The following is a 12502-nucleotide window of genomic DNA, read 5'->3' on the forward strand; positions in this document are numbered from 1 at the left end:
AACGATTGATCTTGCATTGTAGACATTTTTCTTTTTAGCCCTTTCTCAGACTATTTAGAGAAAGGCAGATCTCTGGAGCGATAGCGTGCGGCCCTTGGCAAGGTCAGGCTGATTACGGCCGAGCGTTTGTCAGCCCCAGCCCAAGAGCCGGGAGCGGCGCTGAGCACCCAGGCAGGGGAGTGGGGGGAGCAGAGCCCATCACCGGCCCTGAAATCATCATCTTCTGCTCTGCTTTTGTGTCCCCAACAGGCTGCTACGTCCGCAAAGTGGTGAACATCTCCTTTGGCCTCCTGATCGCTTATCTCAGCATCCCGGTTGTCCTGAACCTGCTCAACTCCAGACAAGTCATGAACACCTCGTTCAACCCCCTCAGACTGGTGAACACCTACGGAGCTTTCGGGAGGTACACGCGGTTTGACGGCACGTTGTGTAGAATCCTAGAATGGGTTGGGTTGGAAGGGACCTTAAAGATCATCTGGTTCCAACCCCCCTGCCATCAGCAGGGACATCTTCCGGCTCCGCTCCTCTCTCCAGTATAGCCCGATAGCCACTCTGCGTGCTTTAAACCTAAAGAGAAATCCTTCCAGTAGCCAGTAGACTTGGAATATCTGGTTATGAGAGAGAAGGAGAAAAGGAACAGGTTTCTTTCCCACTGAATTATAGTTTATGGACTATCTCTTTATGAGAGAGAAGGAGAAAAGGAGCTGATTTCTTGCCCGCTGGATTATATTTTATTTTCTTTGAGCTACTTCTAGTTAGCTTATTATATTGACGTAGCAAATGTAATAGCAGGATGAAAATATCCGTAAAAGAGTTCATCCAGTGGGTAGTCTTCCCCATCACCAGCCCTCTGTATTTATGGTGAGCTTCCCTTCCCCTGCGCGCATTTGCTCTCCCTCGTGTAAATATTCACATAAGCTATTGGGTAGCAGATTTTAGGCCAACAAAAGGAAGTGCTTTTTCCAGCGAGTGACTTGGGGAATTCATTGCTACAGGAAGCTGTGGAGACGAAAGTATAAATGGCCTCAAAAAAGAACAGGAGCGATTGAGAGGACAGGCCCAGCAGCAGTCTGGCTGCTGCCTTCAGCTCAGGAAATCCTGCTTACGGCTGTGAGGTGGGACTGGGCGAGGGCAGCATCTCCAGCCGCGTTTGCAGCCAGGGCGTTGTTCAAACATCTGAGGCTGGGTTTTCGAGGGACAGGTCACCAGGCTTAGGTCAGCCACGGTTGGGCTCACCATCGCTGTTCTTGTGTGCTTCAGGGCTTCATCACAACGTCTCGCCCCAGGGGCAACAACAGGGCCAGTGCTTCTGCATGGACCTTGGGCTTTGCCACCAGCTCGCCGTGGTGGCCATGGGGCGTTCCCCAGGGGTCTGAGCCAAGGGGTGGGGTGGGCAGCTCTGGGGGCAGTGGGCTCTGGACGAGGTCCCACAGGAGGAGCCAGCAGTAGTTCGGTGGGTTTCAGAAAAGGCGAAGCAGGTTGGCCGTTGAGAGGGCTGGCTGAGAGGATGGGGAGGGGAGGAGCAGCTCTCACTGCGAGCACTGGAGATGCAGAGGACACCTGGAGCACATCAAATTAATTTGATGTTTTCCCTGGTTTTTCAAATAGCCGAAATTTCTGTGGAAAGAAAAAAAGTTAGAAAAAAACATGATTAAAAGTATCAACCTTAGAAAAGTTATGGAAAATGCTGAAGTTTCTCCTTTTGAGAGGGAGAAATAACCCCTAAACCTCTTTGAAGGCTGGAGTGGTGAAGCTACGGGAGATTGTTTTCTTTGGGTTGTTGTTCTTTTTTCTTCTTCAGTCTATGGTTTCTGTTTCGACAGTTACCAGAACCTAAAGAGCATGTGATGAAATGCTGCTGTAATATGTTTGTAATTCCAGCCTATGTAAACCAATAAAAAGAGGATTGCAGCTTATAATGAATATACGATTATGTGAAACTTGACATATTTTGAATCACACAGTAGGAACATACTTTTATTAGTAATTTGGTGTCCCTGATTTACAGTGTGTTTCTAACCATTGGGCAGCTGGCCACGGCTCATAACTCAGCCCAGCGTATAATATGGAACTTGGCTGGAGAATCCAGCAATCTATTAAACGTAGGTAACAATTATAAGCTGAGAGGTACAGCGTTCCTCGGGTTGTAAGCGTCTATCACTGGAAGCCATTGGGCGAGAAGGTGGAGGCTGTGTGTTTCCAAGCTTTTGGTTTCTTGGGTTGGAGGAGGAAGGACCAAAGCAGTAAAAATTAAAAGGGTGTTGGGAGCTGGACCACTTTGATAGGCAGAGTTACGCAGTTAGGTGTTCGTTACGGAAAGCAGCTCTCCAGCGTGGGCGAGCGTCACTGACAGGTCATTGAGAACTTGATGATGGTGTGTTCACGTGGCCTGGAGGGTTTGCCATCCCCACTGCTCTACCACCTTGCCGTGCAGAGAGAGTCCAGCCACGCAGCAAAGAGAATGCGTGTGACCTGCCATAGCTTTTCAGCCAAGTTTCTCTACGTCAGCTGGGTACGGGGGGCTTTTTTGTTTTCAGCTTCTGCTTTTCTTGGCCTGGTTTTCATTGGCTCACACATTACCTCCTCCTCCTCTTGCTGAGTAATAGGTCCGTGAGACCGGTCTTCCAGGTGGGATGGTGAAATGTTCAGGCGCGTAGAGACAGCTGTTAATGGTGCCCCAAGAGTCAGCTCCTGGGGTTGCCTTGTATGGGGCCAACCACCTCCCCGAGGCTCAAGCAGCTGTAGCCAGTTGACCTGGGCTCATTGCGAGCATGTCCAGCCCTTTGCCGTGGCCAAGGTTCGAGCTGGAGCTCAGCACCCCATGGCCAGCAGCACTGCGGGGAGAGCCAGGCTCACGAAGGGGATGCTGGAGTGGTCCCAGCTGGAAGCCGCTCTGCTGATCCCACAGCTGGAGGTCTCGGGGCCAGACCTTACAAACACGGAGGCAGGATTTCTGTGTGCAGTCACCAGTGGAACTTCCCCTGCAGATATCGCCGGCAGTCGTGCCGTTGGGGCAGCCACACGTGCCAGTGCAAGCCTGTATTTCTGCACATGGCGCATGGAAAAACCTGGAGATGGAGCTATGTTTTGTGACCATCTTTCATCTCCGCTTTCTCACCTCATCAGGAGCTTGTAGTCAGAGAGCTGTTGTGTCATGGGAGTCATCAGAGTAACAGAGACAAAGGTTTTCTTCAGAAACATGGGGCAAAGAAGTTAGTGCAGGTTGAAGATGCTCATGTGGGACTTGAGAGACACTTGTTACGTTCTCCCAGTGTCTTGGACAGGTGTTAGGCTCTGATCTAGAAAGACAGGCTCATCGATTTCAGTAGGAATCATCTTTTTGGGCCGTAGTCCCTCACTGGACGGGCGCAACTGCAGTGTGATAGAGGGGAACGTTGGGAGGGCACAGAAGTTGACGTTTTAGCTCTTTTCAGTGGTGCCCAGTGACAGGACAAGGGGCAATGGGCACAAACTGAGGCACAGGAAGTTCCGTCTGAACATGAGGAAGAACTTCTTCCCTCTGAGGGTGGCAGAGCACTGGAACAGGCTGCCCAGGGAGGTTGTGGAGTCTCCTTCTCTGGAGATATTCAAGACCCGCCTGGACAAGGTCCTGTGCAGCCTGCTCTGGGTGACCCTGCTTCGGCAGGGGGTTGGACTAGATGACCCACAGAGGTCCCTTCCAACCCCTACTATTCTGTGATTCTGTGATTCTGTGATTCCAGGTACTTTGCTGCTAGAGAGAGACAAGTCTGGCAGATAGAGAGGTTCTCTCTAGCTTGACCGGTCAGGATCCAGCCGTACCACGAAGCCGTTGACTCTTGTTGCCATGTTGACTCTCATGAACTAGCATTTTACGTGACTTGAGCCAAAAAACCAAATATCGTGTTGTGTCCCACAGCATTACCAAGGAGAGAACAGAAGTCGTCCTTCAGGGGACGTCCAGCCTGGATCCCAATGACCCCACAGCAGTCTGGGAGGAGTACGACTTCAAATGCAAGCCCGGGGACTTGAAGAGGAGGCCGTGCTTTATCACCCCTTACCACTACCGCCTGGACTGGCTGATGTGGTTCGCTGCCTTCCAGGTACGGGCCTGTGGGTGTCCCTAGACCAGGAAAATCAATTTTGATGAATTTACTATGTGCTGGGGTGGGTGAGGGGATATTTGAAGCCCTAAGTTCATTATGTTTGAAAAAAAAAAAGAGAAAAAAGGGTGTATTCCTAAAGGATGTCTGCTGCCAGCGTAATGAAACTTTACGTGAGGCTTTTTAATTGTTTCTCAGCAATAACAAGAGTTACAGACCTTGAGAAAGCCCCTGGAGTGGCCCTGCCTCGCGAAGCGGTGGCACGGCGGGGCAGAAGCATCCCCAGCTGCCCGCTCCGCCGGCCGCCTCGAGCCCGCATCCCTGCTGGGGACCCCCCTGGGCACCCCGGCAGCTGCTGCCACTGCCTGCGTGTGGCCGTCGGGTCCCTCCGGGTATTTTCCCCAGGTGGTGTCAGCAAACAGGTGACAGCCGTAAATTCAAAAAGAGAACAGAGGGGGAAATTTGTAAAATTAATTCTTGTATAACTTTTAGCCTACTCTGCAAAGCCTTGTTGGCGTGAGCATGAGAACCTGGACCGGGTTTTACAAAACCGGGGCTTGCGGCAGCGGCGGGAGGCAAACCCATCTCCGATGAGCACGGGCTTTGCTCTTTGTTCCCGTCCCGTCTCCCGGCGTAGCCCCTTCCCTCGCGCCTCTCCCCCTGCCCCAAGCTTCTCCCTTTGCTTGCTTTGTGGTATTTTCCTGTAGGCGCCTTTCGGATTCCTCAGCGATGACATAACCCGCGCTATGGTTTTAGATTTACCCCGCTCGTTTTTTTCTGTGCTGGAATTTCATTTAATCTGCATTAGGGGATGCTTATCCCTCAGCAAGACGACAGCGAAGGCTCAATCCCAGACCAGCAGCGGTGCCCAGCGCCGCGTGAAGGTGCGGGAGGTTGACTGGGAGCCGCGCGGTTCAATCCGGCTGTATTTCGGGAGGGCTGCGGCAGCGGAGGAGAAACCCGGTTCACCCAAGCGAAGGTTGTATCTGCGGAGGAGAGAAACATTTCTTAGAATGTACCCTCAGCAAGTTTGCTGATGACACCAAACTGGGAGGTGTGGTAGACACACCGGCAGGCTGTGCTGCCATTCAGCGTGACCTGGATAGGCTGGAAAGCTGGGCAGAGAGGAACCTGATGAAGTTCAACAAAGCCAAATGCAGGGTCCTGCACCTGGGGAGGAACAACCCCAGGCACCAGTACAGGCTGGGGCTGACCTGCTGGAGAGCAGCTCTGCGGAGAGGGACCTGGGTGTCCTGGTGGATGACAGGTTGACCATGAGCCAGCAGTGTGCCCTGGCTGCTAAGAAAGCCAGTGGGATCCTGGGGTGCATCAAGAAGAGTGTGGCCAGCAGGACGAGGGAGGTTCTCCTTCCCCTCTACACTGCCCTGGTGAGGCCCCATCTGGAGTACTGTGTCCAGTTCTGGGCTCCCCAGTTCAAGAAAGATGAGGAGCTACTGGAGAGAGTCCAGCAGAGGGCTGCGAGGATGGTGAGGGGACTGGAACATCTCCCCTATGAGGAGAGGTTGAGGGAGCTGGGCTTGTTCAGCCTGAAGAAGAGAAGGCTGCGAGGGGACCTTATAAATGCTTACAAATATCTGAAGGGTGGGGGTCAGGAGGATGGGGCCAAGCTCTTTTCAGTGGTGCCCAGTGACAGGACAAGGGGCAATGGGCACAAACTGAAGCAGAGGAAGCTCCAGCTGAACCCGAGGAAGAACTTCTTCCCTCTGAGGGTGACGGAGCCCTGGCCCAGGCTGCCCAGGGAGGCTGTGGAGTCTCCTTCTCTGGAGATATTCCAGCCCCGCCTGGCCGCGGTGCTGTGCAGCCTGCTCTGGGTGACCCTGCTTGGGCAGGGGGTTGGGCTGGGTGACCCATAGAGGTCCCTTCCAACCCCTACTATTCTGTGATTCTGTGAGAGGAAGGCTGTTGATTTCCAGGGCAGGAATATCCCGAAGGCTTTAAGGTCTAAATTGACCTCAGGTTTCACACCAGAGGAGGACAGGGTGTCAACACGGATGTGTGACAGGCAAGTGCGGGCTGTGCCGGTGCGGAGGGACACGGTCACAGCCCAGCGCCGTCTCTCCGCCGAGTGACCGGGATGCACGGGACAGCCTGGGGAGGAGGAGGAGGAAGAAGAAGAGGAAACAACATGGCCTCCTCACATCGTGATTATTAGTTTTTAATTCCCTGAAAGGTTCCCCCAGGTGTTTCTGTTCGCCTGGGTGCGGGGGCTGCTGGAGTGCGTGCCTGCCCAGGCGTCTGTCCACACCAGCTAATTAGCAGCAATTAGCATTGCGGGTCTCCTTGTGGTGGCGGGAGGAGGGTGCTCGCCCCCGGCTCGGGTGGGTGCAGCGCCCGGAGGAGAGGGGTCTGTTGCCCCTTCCCGGCCAACCCGGCGTGGGCATCCCGTGCTCCCTGGGGACTTCCCCATGGCCTCCCGCTGCCCACAGGTCTTCGGGAAGCACTTTCAGATCCCGCTGAGAACAGATAATAGCAAAAGGTGCAGAAACGAGGAAAAAATCCTTGAGAACTGCGGGGATGAAGCACGCTGGCAATAACGGGAAGGCACGTAGCCTAGGCGCAGCAGCAGGCGCTTTCACATCTGGGTGTTCAGGCAGGGAAGTACCTGCGTAAGCGTGGAGTAAATCCCATTTGGAGTGGCCGAATGTTTGTTGGAAAACTGCAAGCTGCCCGTCTGGTGGCAGCTGCCACCCCGGGCTGGCTGTCCTGCCGTCCCCCCGCGCCGTCGCAGCCGGGAGACGTCGCCGTCATTCAGGCTTGAGTCACGCAGAGCTGCAGAAAGGGCCAGAAACCAGAAGCCGAAACCCCCGAAGAAGGTTGTGAAGCCAGGCGAGTTTCGCAAACCCCACGCGGTGGTTTACGGAGTCCATAAAACCAAGTTACTTCAGCCCCTGGATTAGGTTCAATTTGTTTTCAGAAGTTCTGGATTTTTTCTGCGCCGCCGCTCGCCGCCTGCCCCAGCGCTTCCCGAGCGGGCGGCCGCGGGGCTGGTTCTGCGGTTCCTCGGCGGTGGCCAGGTAAGGAGCTGACATATCCAGCTCTGACAGGCTGCAGAAAAGCCACGGACTTGGGGGGAAGATATTTAGCATCCCTTTGTGCCGCTCGTGACAGGTTCCTCTTTGCACCTCATCACCGCTTGACATACGACGCCTTCCTCGGCTCGGGGTTTCCTGCAAAACTTTCCGCCTTGGCTGGAGCTGCAGGATTCGCTTTGAAGAGCCGGAGCATGGGAGAGCCGGGCCCTTGGCACGGCCCCGGCGCGGGGACGGGAGGAGCCGCGGTGCTGCCCCACCTCTGAATTGCCATTTATTAGTTGGCCGCCTCTTAATTACCGATCCAGTAGTGCCATAATTATCTGTAATGTAACATGGTATTATTTTCCAGGGAACGATTTTCGTGATGTTAATTTTATTATCTAAATATAATATGCCTTTTCACTTGTTTTCTAAATCCCCTCTTTGTTTTGTGTGTCTCGACATCCCGAGGGTGCCGTAGCTCTGAATTGAAGCCCTTCATTTAGTTCTGGCAGGGCCGTAACCCGTCCAGAAACATGTCTGCGTCGCTTCTTCCCGTCTGCAGAAGGGGAAAAGCTCCCACGGACCGGCAGCGGCGTGCGGAAATCTGTGCGAGCCTTTGCAGTCGTTTCTCAGCAGCCGCCTCGGACGGGACCCGCTTGGTTCCATCGCCCAGCTGATGACCTGGTCACCTCTGGGCAAAGTGGGCCGGGGTGGCCTCAATAAAAACGTGTCCATCGGTCAGGAGCTGATGTTCAGGTGCTCGTCGCTGCGGTCGGTCGCTCCGGATCGCCTGCCTCTGTCGGAGTGATTTAAACCAAGGTCTGAGTCCGCTTACTGCACGTGCACGTTTTTAAGAGGAGCTGTTGCTAATTGAGAAGAATGGCACCATGTGCTCAATGCATTTGTAGATGCCTCCAAGCTGTGAGGACAACGGAGGAGAAGGTCTAAAAGCCCAGCGATCTCGCTGGTTTTGATCCGAGAGGATGGGAGGGGGGTGTGCGGTGCGGCCCACGGGCAGGACCCGTCACCGGCCCCAGGATGGGATGGAGCAGGGACAGCTGGGGCTGTTCACCCTGGAGAAGAGAAGGCTCCGAGGACGTGTTATTATGGCCTTCCAGTACTTAATGGGGGCTTGTAAGAAAGATGGGGACAAACTTCTTAGCAGGGCCTGTTGCGATAGGACAAGGGCTGAAGGCTTTGAACTAAAAGGGAGAAGATTTAGACTGGACATAAGGAAGAGATTTTTCATGAGGAAGGTGGTGAAACCCTGGCCCAGGTTGCCCAGATTGGTGGGAGATGCCCCATCCCTGGAACCATTCCAGGCCAGGTTGGACGGGGCTTGGAGCACCCTGCTCTGGTTGAAGATGTCCCTGCCCATGGCAGGGGGTTGGGCTGGGTGGCATTTAAAGGTCCCTTCCCACCCAACCCAGTCTGTGTTTCTGTGATCGTGCTCTGGGGAAGCTTCCCGGCGGAGTGTGCCCCACCGGAGGAGCTCGCCTCTGAGAAGGCGTCGTGAAAGGGCAGATGCGGTACCGGGACAGGCGAGCAGGCGTTCGGCACGCACGGCGTCACCCTCCCACCACGCTTCCAGTTCGGGAAGGGTGCAGGAGAGGGATCCACGGAAAGAGCAGAGGTGCAGAAACCTGCTCCCACGGCAGCAGAGCCTGCATGGGCATCCCAGTGTCAGAAAGGGTTTGGAAGAGGAGAAAACCAACTGCAGAGGGGAAAGCAGCAATCTGTTTTCTGCGTCGTGGTGGAGAAGGGAGGAAGCAATGGCTGAAATGGCAGAGTATGATTTAATCTCAGGAAAATTCAGGTTGAGCATGAGGAAAAAAACTTTCACCCCTTGACACTTTATTGTGTTAGTGCAAAGAGATCCTGTCTTTACAGAAGCTGGAGACAAACTGCTGAAGCTCTGTCTGTCCTCCAGCTACCGATGGCAACACTCCTGTAGTTATTTGACTTCTCGGTTCTGGTGGGCATTTGCAGAAGGAGCGCAGCCGTCACAACCCACAACCCAGTGCTGTGCCGCTCGTACAATAAGCGTTACAGTTTTTGGCAGGCAGTGGGTGGATTCAGCATCGTTAATAAACAGCAACCAGAAAACAAAATACTGCTCATAGTTTTGGGGCTTCGGGTTGGTCACTTTTCCCGGTAGCGGGATGTCTTGGACTTTACAAAAGCCGGTTGTTTATCGTACCAGAGATTTGTTCTTCAGCAGTGGGCAGCTGGTGGAAAGCCTTCAGTGCTCTGAGCAACGCAGAATCAAAGGGAAGGCTTTTCCCTTCCTTGCTGTGGCATGAAGGTTATTTATTCTGTTTCATCTGGCCAACACGAAGGCACGCTCTTGGTGCTTACCAAATCACAACTACTCAGAAAATAACAAAGCTAATAAGGATTCCTAATGATGTTTAAAGCCCAGTGACTTGTTGCATTGTACCCTGGAGCTGCTCCAGAAGTCTCTGGGTGTCAGGACTGGCACCAGAACCTCTCCGGCTGGTGGCCCGGGTTGCTGTGTCCTACGGGGCTCTGCCGCAAACCTCCGCAGAGCAGTGCTCACCACGCACCCAGGAGCAGCGTGTGGTTTCCAGCGACGGTGTGTGAGTTGAGAAACAGATCCCAGCTGCCTTCCGAAGAGAGAGAGGGAAGCTTCAGCCACGGGGTTGATGCTCGGAGGAGCTCCCCTGGGTGGGAACAGGGAGTGGTGGTGGAGACTTCGCGTTACGGCGCACAAACTGGGAGAGCTGAGAAAAAGTAACCCCGTTTATAGAGAAGGCAGATTAGGATTTCTGTCAAATATTTTATTCAAGCCTCTGTTATCTTGGCCTGGTGCTTCCAGGAAAAAGCTGGATGGCAGCAGAATGGAGGAGGAGGTGTGTGTAACGTAATAAAACCTAAACCCCATGCGCAGCGTACTGAGCGCGGCCTTTTACGTTTCCTTTCTTCCCCCTTCTAAAAATACAGGGCTCGATTCACTTCCATTTTCCATTGCAGCATTCATACATCTTGGTCCGTGTTCAGCGTGGCAGAATTTTATTTTCTCCTGCTGACTGTGCTTACTTGTCCCCCTGCGAATATGAACAGTTCCAAACCCCCAGGCTGCATCTGGACAAACTGCAGGCTGGATCGCGGGACCCCCAGACTCACCTCTGTCGTAACGCTGCGATGGAGCTGCCCAGAAACCCAAAGAAGGCTGATTGATAGCCTATCGGTCTGCGGGCTGGATCAATACCGAGTGAGACCTTGTCCGTGCAGGGAGTGATTATTGTCTACAGCGGCCGTTCTGGGACAAAGTGGCTTTTCTTTCCCAATACAGAGGTGACACGGGAGCTGTGCCAGGTGCGTGGTTTCCCCGTAGCGGCACGCGCTGAACGCCCGTTCCCGAGGTCTTGCTCCGCTCTCTCACACAGCCTTTTATTCCTGGGCCCGGCTCGGGGACCTGCTGCTTCCCCAGGTGTGCTCTGACGGGACGGGCTGAGGGATGGCTTTCAGGGAGGCTGGAGAAACTGCCCCCGATGAAACAACACGTTAGATGCAGCCAGACCCGCGGGGAAACGGCTTGCCGCTTTGGGACACTAACAGAGAGAAGAGGATGTGGTTAATGGAGATAATGAGAAGCGATGTGACCTGGCGTAGCCTTTGACCTTCCTTGGTTAAGTCGCAGGGGTAATGGGATGGTAGCAAATGGCGGTGAGCTGGAATATCACATAAAAGCAAAAGATTACATTAGTTACGCCCTATTTTTCTGTGGGATGTGGATTATTTCTCCAGCTGATAGCTCCAGTTCCCAAAACAGCAACAGTTCAAGGTGCTTAGCTACGAAGTGGAAGCAGCAATGTGAATATTGGGTGGAAATATCCAGGACAGCAGAGTTCCGGCTTTAGATCCCCGCCGTGGGGAGGCTGTGACGCAGAAAATGCCCCTTACAACCCAGCGCGGGAAATGTAAACCTCCGCTGGCCCTCTGACGCCCGCCCTCGCAGGCCGACGCCGCTGGGAAACCGTGCGGGGCTCCCAACCATGTGAAATAATAAGGCTGGGCTGCCGTGCCAAGCTTCCAGCTGTTCCCACATGTGCATCTCGTCCTTCCCTCCTCTCCTGCGCCGGTGCCAGGACCGCGAGTCAATAAAACGCCACGCTAATCCGCAGTCCTTTTTCATTAAATGACCAATTAAAGCTAGAGGAAAAGGGTTCTTATTATTTCAGTTGGGAACGCATTCCCTGTAGCGCCGGGTGGTTTTTATATGTGTTTTTTGCCATGATTATATTCTCTTCTCCTTTATCTCTGCAGAGTTTCGTCGCTGCCGCGTCTGGTTTGGCCCCAGCTCCTCGCTGTTGCCGGACTTAGTGGTGATTTGGTTTTAAATTCTGTACAGTTATTAAATACTTCTGTGTGCAAGTTAACGTACTCAAGGTGAGAATGCGGTGTTTATACGCTGGTAGAGCACGGAGGCGGAGGGGTTGGGGAGTGTCAACCGCTGGAGAGAGGTCTGAGAGCGGCGGTGGCACCCGGGGGCCCGCAGTGATGCTCGGCTCCGGGCGCTGGGCGACGGGCGGGTGCGGGGCAAGGAGCAACGCCCCATCCCAACGCCGCGTGCACCCCGAGCACTGCAGGAAATAGAAGCTCATGGGGTCCTAACACCAAATCCTCCTTGTTATTCCGCCGTGTTGTATCTAAATCCTGATTTTCGGAGGGCTGGAGCTTTTTAAGGGCGGTTAGAGATGATCTGGCTTGCTGGAGAGCTGCGCGTGGTGCGTTTCGGTGGGTCTGCACGGACTGTCGGTGGAGAAAGGCTTCGGCTCTGTGGTGAAGGTAGCGTTGCTTCAGGGACCTTAATCCCTGCCCGAGCTGCCTTGCTCAGGCATTTTAGCTGGGCTGACGATGGGTTTTCTCTGTGGGTAGGTTCCTTAGTGGTTTTCTACGCTAAAACAGAAAGGAAACTCTCAAAAGCCAAAGGAGGGAATCACGTCCACATCCATGGTGGGCTGCACCTCCCCGGGATGCTCTGTTCGGGGCTGGACACTGAGCTGTGCAGCTCGGGTGCGTTGCGGCAGCTCGTCACAGCAGGCTGCGCGGGTCACTGGGTCCCCAGTAATCCCAGCACGGGTAGGGCATGGGTGCTGCATGGCGTGAGGGGAGCTGCAGCCCCAGCTTTTGGAGGACGGGGGCCGGTGTGGGAGTCTTGGTCCGTGCCCGTGTCTTGCTGGAGGCATAGAAGTCTGGGGACCTGCATCCCCGGGACCTGCATCCCTGGGACCTGCAACCCCAGGACCTGCATCCCCGGGACCTGCAACCCCAGGACCTGCATCCCCGGGACCTGCATCCCCAGGACCTGCATCCCCGGGACCTGCATCCCTGAGACCTGCATCCCCGGGACCTGCAACC

At 54.4% G+C, this 12502-nt stretch overlaps 1 protein-coding gene across 4 annotated transcripts in view; it reads left to right on the forward strand.

Moving 5' to 3' along the window:
* LMF1 (lipase maturation factor 1) overlaps nt 1-12502 on the forward strand; it is a 218012-nt gene that overhangs the window by 187268 nt on the left and 18242 nt on the right. For all 4 annotated transcript variants that reach the window (XR_012765657.1, XM_075436995.1, XM_075436993.1 and 1 more), the window contains 2 exons: nt 250-403; nt 3899-4082. Coding sequence is in view for 3 of the 4 variants with exons in the window: in XM_075436995.1 (XP_075293110.1) it covers nt 250-403; nt 3899-4082 (338 nt within the window). In the remaining variant the exon portion in view is untranslated. The remainder of the gene's footprint in view (nt 1-249; nt 404-3898; nt 4083-12502) is intronic.

This window comes from Opisthocomus hoazin, chromosome 15 (genome assembly GCF_030867145.1).
Source record: "Opisthocomus hoazin isolate bOpiHoa1 chromosome 15, bOpiHoa1.hap1, whole genome shotgun sequence".
In the NCBI taxonomy this organism is placed as follows: Eukaryota; Metazoa; Chordata; class Aves; order Opisthocomiformes; family Opisthocomidae; genus Opisthocomus; species Opisthocomus hoazin.